Source organism: Sphaerodactylus townsendi, linkage group LG12 (genome assembly GCF_021028975.2).
Source record: "Sphaerodactylus townsendi isolate TG3544 linkage group LG12, MPM_Stown_v2.3, whole genome shotgun sequence".
Taxonomy (NCBI): domain Eukaryota; kingdom Metazoa; phylum Chordata; class Lepidosauria; order Squamata; family Sphaerodactylidae; genus Sphaerodactylus; species Sphaerodactylus townsendi.
The window spans coordinates 8692619-8704887 of NC_059436.1; the positions used below are offsets into that span (position 1 = coordinate 8692619).

The 12269-nt window shown below is 49.0% G+C and overlaps 1 protein-coding gene across 5 annotated transcripts in view; it reads left to right on the plus strand.

Annotated features, from left to right (window-relative positions):
• Nucleotides 1-8934: 8934 nt before the first annotated feature.
• The window catches only part of CAMK2B (calcium/calmodulin dependent protein kinase II beta), a 198676-nt gene continuing 195341 nt past the window's right edge, over nt 8935-12269 (plus strand). For 2 of the 5 annotated variants that reach the window (XM_048512580.1, XM_048512582.1), the window contains exon 1: nt 8939-9076. In XM_048512580.1, coding sequence (XP_048368537.1) covers nt 9012-9076 — 65 coding nt within the window. In that variant the 5' untranslated portion in view covers nt 8939-9011. Of the gene's footprint in view, nt 9077-12269 lie in introns of all 5 variants that reach the window. The other 3 variants (XM_048512581.1, XM_048512583.1, XM_048512579.1) reach the window with 2 other exon arrangements.

Below are 12269 nucleotides of genomic sequence, written 5' to 3' on the forward strand. Positions count from 1 at the left end.
TTTCAGCTCACTTTGTCGAATGCATGCTTATTGTGGAGTATGTTTAGTCTGTAAGGTGCCACTGGACTCCTGTTTAATTCTGTTGTAGAAGGCTACCACGGCTACCATTCAGAAAGCACCCTTTGCATGCCCTATTATCTAGTAGTGATAAATGTTGGAGGATGTTGCCAGTACTTCCTGGGAAACATATTTTCCTAGGATGCCAAAGGCAAAGGAGAATGCAAGAGGAAGAGATGCTGTACATCCCAAAGACCGTAAGATGTAGGGCTTTGGGCTAGCAGTACGAATTTGCCTGTGGATGCGGCCATTGAAATATTTATGGTTTTTGCACATGGTCGATTTTGGAATCTGTGTCAACAATACAACAATGTCTTCATTAGAAATAACTGTGGCATGGCTATGCTTCAGCAGATATTTGAGTCACACAGAACTTTTTCTCACGTAGTAAAAAGTATTATGTGTCTCTAAACAAAGACATTGCACCAAATGCTTGCTTCCTTTTTCTTGCATAGTCAGCGTGAAACTGAGTAACCTGTGTTCTTGTGTAGAAAACTGGGGGAAGAGGAAGATGTCAGTTTCACATTTGCCATTATTACAAACCTTCTCATACTTGAAAAAAAAAACCTGGGGTCAGAGAGAACTGTAGAAATTAGCAACTTTTCTAGATGTCCTGCAGCTAGTTGAGTTACAATCGATTAGCTTCCTGCATGGAGATTCAAGATCTGTAGGTACTGGAGGAATGCTGGAAAAGCGGGAATATGAAGTGAGGTAAATCAATATGTCTGTTGCAACAACTGGAAAAATAGATTACAAATATTTCAGTAAATAAACGATGCACCAAACGGCTTTAACTGAGCCAGTGCTTCCTTCCTGGAGAAGAAAGCTATAGCAAAACTGAAACCTCAGGAATGGTTGGCCAAGCAATTGTCTAGTCATAACATATGGCTCACTAAAAAAAATGGTGGGCTTGGTATCAGGGAGCAAGAGGATTCTGTTTCTGTACTGTTCAGCTCACTACCTAAAAATGTAGCTGTCTTAGCTGCTGAATGTGTTTGCAGATTTCTGGCCATTTGGTCCTAGGAGATGTCAACGTTTACGTGGAATTCACCTTGTGACAACTCAGGACTTCCTAGTCACCATGACAACCATGGTACCGCCACAGAACATCAATAACACACATAAAAGGTCACCCTGACACTGCAGATCACCACTGAACAGGTAAATGGTGGTGTATCAGTAGAGGGAGTTTCCGTTTTTCGCTTGCCATGAACAGAGCAGTTCCCAGATTTAGGTATGTAGGAGCCTTGAATGACTACCGGTGCGGGTGGGGGTACTGGTTGGTTTGATCCATCTCCAGTGACTGATGAAGACTATTGGCTAAGATGTAGAACTACTCTAAGATGTAGAACACTACACCAGCTGTGAACATGATTTCTCCTAAACTTTCACACTTGTAGAGTCTGTTTGGTAGAAGAACTCTTCCTCCTTGTGGTACAAGGTACTCATGGTACTTTGGACAGCCCCAAATGATGATCCATGTGAACCCCCCATCACACACTTCTGTGATCTAGTTCCAAAATAAAACTCTTAACGGTCCTGTAAAATGCTAATTGTTTGGGGGCATGTGATCTGAAACATTGCCTACTCCCTTACAGACTTGTCTATTCTTAAGATTGGGTTTGACTTCTGTGATTAAGCGGGTGGCAATCGGGAACAGGGCTTTTTCAGTGGTTGGCCTGTTTCTGGAATGCATTCTCAATTCATATAATTACATCCCTTCTGGCTTTTAGGCATCAGATAAAGACTCCTGCCCCTTTGGTAGATGATCATGCTTCCTCTGACCATTAACATTTGTAGTTGATTTTATGTTTCTGAGTTTTCTGACTTGTAAGCAACCTGGAAGGATTTTTTTTTGGATGGTTTTTTTGGAAAAATAGGGTAGAAGTCTTTTAAGTATCAGGAAGTTTCTAGGGTCTACTAGAATGCTTGGAAGAAGTTGTGAGGCAAAACGCAAAGGCCAAAGACTGCTCTGTGCATTTCGACAGCATTTCCAGCCCACAGAGGGTTCTTAGCTGATTGATGGCCAAATGGCATATATAAGCATTTCCTAAGCATTTAGTAAAGGCTGGGCTTTGATGAAGACATTCACATGCTTTATCATTAGCTAGGACTGAGGGAGATGTAAGCTGGAGCCAATGCATCTAATCCACATGGAAGCCAATCCAATGTTCAGGCTTTCCAGAGGCTCAGTGTAGAAAGCACTAAAGTCCAAGCAGATCACAGCATGGATGAAACTGTGCTCTTTTTAGTTTGTTCACAAAACGCCCACTGCCAAAAGTACTCCGCACCCATAGGAAAAGGACATGACCGCATTCAGAGCTCAATTTTAAAGGCAGGGTAACACTTAAATACTGGAAAGCAATCTGTGCCATGTTTGCGTGGGATAGGGACCTCTTTCCCCAGGTGTTCAGAGATGCCACTCTCATGCCCCTTCTGCACAGAATAATCCACTTCCAGTCCACTTTCACAACTGTTTGAAAGTGGATTTTGCTATTCCGCACAGCTTCAAAGTGCACTGAAAGTGGATTGAAAGTGCATTATTCTGCATGTGCGGAAGGGGCTTCAGTGTCTTCCTAGCAGTTTCTAGGGGGGTAGTTCACACCTTTGACATCCTGCCAGGTCCTCCTATGCTGTCTACTTATAGTACTTGTTCAAATTGTGTTATTGATGGCTGGCTTGCTGGGTCAGCACCTAATTTTAAAGACTGTCTGTTATTAAGTTGGAAGCTAAGACACCAGGCCCCTGGAAACTGCTGAAGCAGAGGCAGAGATCAAGAGGGTGGTGAAATCCCTGTTGCTCATCTGTATATTTTAGCTGAGGCATAGATTTGAGAGACCACAGCCCGGAAAGCCCACAATAACCAATTGAGTCCGGACGTGAAAGCCTTCGACAATACAATGACAAAGCAGAGTCAAGCTTCAGTAGAGGTGTAACACCAACAATTGGGGTCAACTCAACTGCTGCTGCCTCCTGCTCCACCCCTTTTACCTGTTGTTGGGCATACCGAGCACCCCTGGTTAAATCCAAACAGGGTGTCCAGGCAGGGCCGACTTGTAAGTTCTGAAGGCTTGTAAGTTATTTAGCATGACTTATTCTGGGGCCATTTTCACTTCCCAGTCTGCCCCAATCAAAATGCTTTATACTAGATCTCTCTTGGAACTACTCATAGTAAACTGATTTATTTGTCCATTAATAAACTGTACTCTTCATCTGAATGGCAGGAAGTAATGTTTAAGAAATTATCACTGTTTATTTCCCCACTTCCTTAGAATGCTATAAACCAATTAGAACTTTTAACAGCCCTTGTTAGAATAAAGCACTTCCTGGGGGGGGTTTTTGTTTGTTTTTTTGGAGAAACAGACTTTTCTTTTGAAGATACCTATAATTTTTATATATTTTTTCAGGATTAGAGAGGGTTTTTTAAAAAAGAAAAAACTACTTTGACCATGTGCCATCCACATGAAAGCTACCCGATCAGTGCAAAACCCCCAAGGCAGGCCAGACAGCAGAACAAAACATGAGACAGGCCAATAAATATGCAAGTGAGACTGAAAGTCCTTAAGACGTTGTTCTAGTTTGTCTTGTTACGGTTGTATGATGGGAATGTTGTTCCTACGACTGCATCTAGTCAGATTACTTTTTTCATTGCTTTGAAACTGGTTTTATTGTCATGATTTCCCTACAGGCCCCGAGGGGAAGTGCAGAGAGCTTCTGTTAATGATCCCTGGCTTTCTTGAATTTCCTAAGTGTTCCTAGAGGGGTAAAAATGTATATTATAAGGTCAGCCGTGACATTTTCATGGCTCTTTAGACAAAGCAAAACCTTCTAGCTTTGGCTCTTCCAAAGTACTGGGAGGCAGAAAAGGCTTTATCTGTGTGCATGTAATGAACAAACCAGAGTCCTACTTAATTTAGGGCTAGAGTACATTTATATCAACTCCCCCTCTCTTTTATCTCTCACTGTTTCAGGAGACAAGTTCAAACGATTTGAAAGAAAATCAACAACTGCAGGTGGGTTGGGGGGATTTTGACTCACCCCTTCATCCTAAGAAATAGTAAAGGATTCTTAGAAGGGGCCTACAGGAAGACACACAGGCCCAGAACAACCTTCAGAAGCAAGACCATGGCTTTCATCTCTGAAGGGGGGGGGGGGCGTTACCACTTCTAAAGAGAAATGCAGTAACCCCTGGTTTTTTGCTGGAAGAAACACAAATGACCTGTGCATTGTACCCGGACAGAAATGGAAAGAGTAAAGAGTTCCACAGATTGAAAGGGTATTGAGTTCTGAGAAAGCAGACATAGGACTGCACAATCAGCCTCTAAGCTTAGGCACCCTATTTGGGCAAGAGGCCCATATAATTTGATGGGATTTTCTGTATGATTGAACAGTTACTCCCCTGCAGAGTTGCAGGTTTGGTGGCAAGAACAGGTGGTCAGAAGGAAATCTCCTTGAAGCTAAGGAAAGGGAGCTACAGACTTGTGGTATTCTACCTCTTCCCCATATGAAACTGAAATGTGAAGAATTGGTTCCTTACTTTGTTGGAGAGCCTCCCCAACCCCTTATGGAGCATGGAAAATTTCCATTGTTTTTTTCTCACCATCTCCACCTGGGTAAGGAGTCTTTCTTGTGTCAAAACTGCCTCTACCCAGCTGCACTGTTGCCTCCCAGAAACCAAGTGATCTCTCCTCTCCGGTTAGTTAGAACAAAAATATCTGTCAGCGGTATACAGCCCCCACAGCCGCCCACGGTGCCCATGGCAACAGCAGCGGCAGGCAGTCATGGGCAGGGACGCCGGGGGCCTGTTTACTCTCTGGCACAGAGAGGGGGTCTTCTCCTAAGCGGAGGGACTCTGCATTTCTTTAAGCTTCCTGTTTTCTGTTGCTAAACCATGGTCCAAGAGGATGAGCTCCCCTTGATGTTTTGGTGATCGCTTACGTGGAAAGCGTGACATTACACTCCACAGTTTAATGACTATCCACTTGGAGAATGTCACCTGAATGTTGAAGGAGGGCTCCATCATTGGAAGGCAAAGCACCCAAACCTCTTTGCCCAGATGCCTCACCGCACTGTTTCTCTCCTACTAGTAACGAGGGTAAGAAATGCACAGTCTCCTAATCCCAGTGGGATGATCTTTTTTAAAATTGTATTTATTATTACTTTGTTATTATTTAACACATTTTATGCCACTTTTCTACCCAAACAGGATCCACATAAAAACATTCAAACATTCCTAAAATTAAAATACAGTTAAAATATTAAATTAAATTAAAACACACAAACAACACTAGGATGGGTGGAAATTTTAATCGAAGGTATGTCAGACGAAACATAAAGGGCTTCACCTGTGGTGAAAGACACTGATAGAAGAAGACAGATGAATCTTCTTGGTAAGCAGATTGCTGTGGTGAAGAAGCTGGATGGCGCATTTTCAGGGCTTCTCAAGCTGTGCACTCTGGGAGCACTTTTTTTTTAGTTAGCAGCTTACTATTTGCCGGTGGGATGCCGGCCTGCATAGTCGCTAATGTTCCTGCCTTGCAGCCAACTGCAAATGATCATCGCCCCTGGTGCTTTCCATGGTCTTGCTGGCCTTTAGATCTAATCCAGTGGTGGCGAACCTATGGCACGGGTGCCAGAGGTGGTACTCAGAGCCCTCTCTGTGGGCACGCATGCACAGAGTTCGTCGCGGGGGAGGTGTTGGAAAATCGCCCCACCACATCTAAGCTGACCTGGCCCGCTGGGCACGATGTGTAGATAACCCTGTTAAGTGCTGTTAAATCCCACTGATTTCATGGGAAGAACTAAAGCGCAATCCTTTACCTGGGAGTAAGCTCAGTTGCTGGCAATGGGGGCTTGCTTCTAAACCCTCCTAGCGTCGTGATTCACCCATTCGAAGCGTTGTACAGTTGCTTCAAAGCAAAGCCACCGACTATCACCAAGCTTACTCCAGGGTAATGCACGCCTCGGAGCCAACCGTTTTTTCTAAACGAAAACCTCAGTATCCAGGTTAAATTGCTGTGTTGGCACTTTGCGATAAATAAGTGGGTTTTGGGTTGCAGTTTGGGCACTCGGTCACGAAAAGGTTCGCCATCACTGATCTAATCCTACTCCATGAACACATGATATTGTGTTGGCAGATATAAAAATATGCCTGATAAAGTGGATAATTTTTTTCTTCTGTCAGACTAGAATGTGGAATTAGCCAATTAAATCAAGGAGGTGCTGATTCAGACCTAGTTCTGCATGCAACACATGAGATCCAGTGGGGTGTAGTGGTTAACAGTGTTAGACCTGTTTCTGGAAGATCTGGGTTTGAATCCCTACTTGTGCCACTGGGTGATGTTGGGCCAGTCATACCCTCTCAGCCTATACTACCTCACATGGTTGTTGTGATGATAAAGTGGAGAAGAGAATGGTGAAGGCTGCTTTGGCTCTCCATTTAGGTGAAAGGCAGGATAAAGATTAATTAAATAAAGAAATGTACAGATTTCATGGCAACTATGGACTGTGATGACACTTTTTTTTCCCCCAGTCACAAACCCTCGTAGGGTTTTCAAGGCAAGAAACATTCAGCGGTGGTTTGCCATTGCCTCCCTCCATGACCCTGGTATTCCTTGGGGCATCTCCCCTCCAAATACCAGCCGTGGCCAAGGCTGAGGCTATGTGAATGGCCCAAGGTCACCCATCAAGCTCCCATGACATGAGTGGGCATTTGAACCTGAGTTTCCCTTTTCAGTGGATGCTGGAGTTGTCTCATGGCAGCCTGGACTTCTGGGTTTCATTGTGGTGGAGCTGAGGGGTAGCCAACTTGCAGCCACCAGTGCCTCTTCCCCCTGCACCAGCCTGAAGCATTGGCACAGCCCTTCGCTGCTTCCTGTGAACATTCAGCCCCCCCCCCCCAAAAAAAAAAAATCTGGACTGAGCTGTTAAGGTGCTACTTAGGTAGGGGAGGTGGCATGGTGTAGCCTGAACTTGCCAGATCTCAGAAGCTAAGCAGGGTCAGTCCTTGGAAGGGAGACCATCAAAGAAGGCTCTCCAAAGGAAGGCCATGGCAAAGCGCCTCTGCTTCTCACGTGCCTTGAAAGCCACTTGCTGGTGGCACCATGTTGGTTGCCACTTGATGGCATTTTAAACGTACGCAGACAAGGTGGTCCTGGACTTGAACTGTGTTCAACCACGCCATCATCTTTTCAGTAAGAAGCTTGCCGGTTTCCTCGCTCTTGACTGACCCTCCCTCCCCTATTTGTCCTCAAGTAATAAATTCCCATACTGGCTTAAATAAATACCCAAACCAGCATGGCTTAACTGTGCACATTTATCACAGGAAAGAGGTTTGCTAGTGGATCGCATCGCAGACATATTCTGCACTGATCAACATGGTCTGTTAAAGAGATCAAGTGGCAGCAACATGTTCAGTCAATGCTGTACATGTCAGCGGTCTATTTCAAAGGGCCCACTACCCTGGTTTATACAGTAACCCTGTAGGCGCCGTCTATGGTATTTTGATGCAGCAGAATGGGGACATGCCCAGGGCAGCAACTGGAAACAGCAGAATCAGAGGGCCTTTCCCCACTTACCTTAAGCCCCGCGCAACTTGAGGAGAATAGCGCGGGGTCCCCCGGCACTCCCCACGAGAGGGGCGGCAACAGCGCAGCCACCCCGACGCTGCCGCGCGGCATCCCTGGCGCTCTTGCAAATGGCGCCTTTTGATGACCCCGCGCGGGGTCGTGGGGACATCCGGACGCGCGCCTGGGATGCTGCGCGCTGAGAGCAGCGCGCGGCAAAAGGGGGATCAGGGTGAGTGGGGAAACGCCCAGAGATACTGGAAAGAAGAAAGCCAAGCCAGCCCTAATCTTGGCTGCTGCTGGCTCCTGCATTTATTGTTCATTGAATGTCCCATCATATCGGTTGTATTGACTTACTCTGTGTAACCCACCTTGAATCCAAGTGAGAAAGGTGGGCTATAAATAATGCAAAAAATTAAAAATGCTCCAAGGGCCACGGCAAAAACCCGGCCCGCTGACCCATCCACCATATTATAGAGAAGTGATTCCAAACCCTCTTCAAGTCACCACCAGTGGGCGACTGAAACGCTTCTGGGTCTTTTTGGTGTGCTGCTGGCTGAGCCAGCGGAGTCCTCGCAGCCTAGTCTCTCCTAGGGAGCGTCCACGGAGTCTCAGGCGTGGAAACATCTCTGCCTGGACGAAGGAGGCATAACTGAATGTATAATAGACCGGCCTTGGTTGGCCACACGCACAAGGGCGTGAAGGGACCCTCCGGAGGCCTTGGGAGAGCAAGACCCACAACCTTGTTGGGTTGAAGAGGAACCGTCCAAAGAGTGGGGGGAGGGAACACGTTTTAACAGTGGGGGAAAGGGGCTCGGGAGGGGGCTCTTCGGTTTGGGTCGGCCAGAAGGGCGAGGGAACCCCGGGCGAGCGCCCCACGTGGGGAAATCCCCTCCGCTGCACGCGGTGCGGGAAGCAGGTCCCTAATCGCAGGCAGCGCCTGGCGGAGGGCTCTGATTCCCCCCCCCCCACACACACAAGGGCCCCGGCTTGTCCTGCACGCCCCGTCCAGTGGGCTGAGTGCGCTGGAGCGGTTCCAGGCCTTTCCCCCTCCTGCTGCTCCTCCCGTGGCGCGGGGGCAGGGGGCTGCTGGTGGGCGGCAGGGGGACCCTCGCCTTCCCCAAGGCGGCGCCCCTCCCCTGGCACCCCTCCCGGGCTCTGCCCAGCCAGCCAAGCGCTCGCTTCTCAGGGACGTTCCGCACGCAGGCAGGCAGGCAGGCAGGCAGGGGCTGGGCGTCTCTTGCCCCCGCTCTGAGCCTCGCCCCCCTCCTCCTCCTCCTCCGCTTCCCCGCCCGCCCGCCTGCCAGCCCCTCCTTCCCCCGCTGCCAGCCCGAGTCCAAGCCGGAGCCGAGCCCGGGCGGCTCATTGCGGAGCGCAGCTGCAGCCGCGATGGCGACGACCGTGACCTGCACCCGCTTCACCGACGAGTATCAGCTGTACGAGGAAATTGGCAAGTAAGGAGCCGCGTCGCGCCTCGACGGAGCCCGGCTGGGGAGGGCGCGGAGCCCCCGGCCGCCCTCCAAGGCCCCTGGAGGGGTGGGGTGGGGGGCTCGCCGGAGAGCGGATGGCTGCACCGGCCCCGGGGCTTGGGTCGGCTGCTGGGAGGAGGCGGCAGGGGCAACCCCTGGCCCCGCTCCCTCCTCCCCTCCCGGCGGCGTCTGGATGGGGCTGCGCTTGGGGGTCCGGCTGGGGAACCGGAGGGGGTGGGGGTCGGGGAGAGGCTCGTCCGCGCTGCGCAGCCATGACGCACGTTGCAGAGCCGCGGACGGGCAAGAGCGCTGGGGAAGGCAGGCAAGGCAGGGCTGGGCTGGGCTCGCAGGCGCGGCTGGCGGGCTGGGCGGGCGGAGGAGTTCCCCTGGCCCGAGCCGTCAGCGGCCGCCGCTGGAGCTGATTTAGGGGCTTTGCGCAGCCGCCCTTCCTTCCTTCCCTCCCTCCCTGCCCGGGATTTATTTTCGGGCGCCCCGGACGGAGGGCTCTGGCGGCTCCACTGCAGTCTTTGCCCCTCTCGCCTGGTTCCCCAGGCTGGTGGAGGAAGCACGTGGCCGCCGGTGGGGGTGGGGGTGGGGGAAGAGCGCGTGGGCGCCGGTGGGTGCTGCGGGGAACACCCCGGCTCCGCTGTGAACCCCGGGCAGGCTCAGCGCCGGCCGGGTGCGTGGGCTGCCGTGGGCCCGGCTGGCTGGCTGGCTGGCTGGTTGCTGGGCGTCCTGCTGTTACGCGGGGGCGGCTGCTCGGCGAGGCGGAGGCGGCGAGGCTGGCTTCTGTGCTGGGGAGGGCGACGCCTGTCTCATTAGCTTGGCGGGGAGGGGGAAAGGATGGGATGCTGCAGACGGGAATCATTGCAGCCCCTGGATGCTTGGCGCTGGGCATTGCGTAAAGGGTCGGGCTGGGCGAGTACTTAATTTGATTAAAAACGAAGCTCAAATGCTTCTGACAGCTCCGCTTGTAATCCTGAACGCGCTGGGACTGGCGGCAGGTCGTCACCCCCGTGGGGTACTCTGCACATGCTCAGGGGGAGCCCTTCAGTCAACTTGGGGAGGGAGATGTACAGTGGGGGCTGATGCTAGAGAAGCAAGACCTGTTACTCCAAACGCTCCTGTTCAACCTTGTATTGGTGCCAGCACTGCTGAGAGGGGGCTTCTTGGGTGTGGAAGAAGCTGGACATCCTTTGCTGGGATCCTGGCTTACCCAGGTTTGTGGGTCAGAGCTTGTAGGGCTGGGTTTTTACAGCAAGGCTGTTTGGATTTTCTTTGCTTCGTGCTGATGGACAGCTCATGTGCCCTGAGTGAACATATCATGACACTCCGCTCTGTGCTGCAGGAAATTGGCCTTAGGAAGTGCTGCTCCAGACAGGAAGTGAGCAAGAATACACTAGCTGAAGCCTCCTAGCAGCTAAGTAAATGTGAAGAAGGAACCTGCAGGTTTATGAGTAACTGTTTAAAAGAAACCTGCTCACTGTGCTAAGAGGGATCCCCTCTATGGACTATCCCTGGTAACTGTGCCTTTAAAATTAACTTGTTCTTTGGGAGTGTGCAGGTATAGCTCTTTGCGGTCTGGAGGCCAACATTCTCAACTGCTACCAGCTGCACATTAAAGCCACTGTCAAAAAGAGCAGACCAGACTGTCACTCTGGTCAGGAAGCACGTGCACACACAAATACACATCCTGCCAAAGCTGCTAGTAAAAACACATTGTTTGTGATGGTCAGTTACCTAAGCTCGTTTTTAATGCAGGTACTCTGCTTTGGGACTTATGGTGTAATAACAGAGTTATTCAGCATGTGCAAAGTGTTTTCCCATCAATGCCACTTAGTAAACAACTGACCCTTACAATTTGTCCATTCATGAAAAGGGCTTGGCGAGGCAGATGCGAATACTGACACAGAAGTTTGGAACATCTCCTTTTGCTTCCTATTATGAAATAAATTCTCTGAAATGGACAGGTAATTTTTCCTGAGGTTGCCTGTCTTGGGCATACGCATGCACCATCAGATGGCTGGCCTTCATACAGAACTTCAATTGTACAATCAGCTCAGACTTGCCTGCCTCTACTGTCTCTTTGATGACACTTGGCAAACAGAGCTTTGCCTCTCGAAAGCGTGTCCTCTGAGAAACTTGTTGGTCTCCAGAGTAGTTCTGAACTTGAATCCTGTTCTTCTGCTGCAGACTAACATGGTTACCCCCATAAAACTCTTCTTCTTTTTTGGATGTGATCTTTCTTCCTCATAAATGATATTTACATTAATCTTTCTTGACACTCTCAAAACTGCTAGTGTTTTTGGGGAACAATTTGAAGTACCTTGGAGAACAGGAAGCTCCTAAACAATAGAACCCCTCCTTATTCCATGGATTCTCATACAAAGTAAGAGAGGCAACATAATGTAGTGGTTACAATGTCAGTCCAGCATCTGGAAGACTCAGGTTTACATCAGTGCACTGCCATCAAAACTTACTGGGTGACCATGGATTAGTCATTCTTCCTTTCATCATAACCTACCTTACAGGGATGTTGTAATGATAAAATGTAAGAGGAGAGAATGATGCTGTAAACTACTTGGGAATCCCCATTGGAGAAGAAAGCGGGATATCTAAAAAATAAATATAACGGTTTTCTAACTGTTTCGCTGTTTCAGTATTTAAAACAGTGTCACTGGCAATAGTTTCAGATTTATATGGTGCAAGAGTAGTTGAGGCAAATGCTCCTATTCATGAACTGGATTCAAGTCAGCACTTGTGAACTAATCCTTCTATCTGCCCGAATGCTGATATTCTTTCCCTCCCACAATCACTTTTGCTACCAACTTTATCCTTGCAAGAATACTGCTGATTTAGCGGTTTCTGTGTTTCCCTGACTTTTAAATCAGTCTCCGTTCTTGGTTATTTTGCTATGGCTGCCTGATTCCTAGCCACCTGCTTTCCTGTCTGTAATTTTAGCATTACATATAGCTGCTCTAGGAAGAAATCCTGGTGGATTTCCCCAGAGATCTATACCGCCCCCCGCAAGCATGTGATTTTCATGAGTACAATAAAATGTGAATTGGAGTGATGGAACCTGCTGCATTCAGAAGGTGGCTGGAATTTCTTTTTCTGAAATGAGCTCTATGGATGCTGTTCAGGAAATGATGATTTGGCGTTCAGAATTTTTCACCCT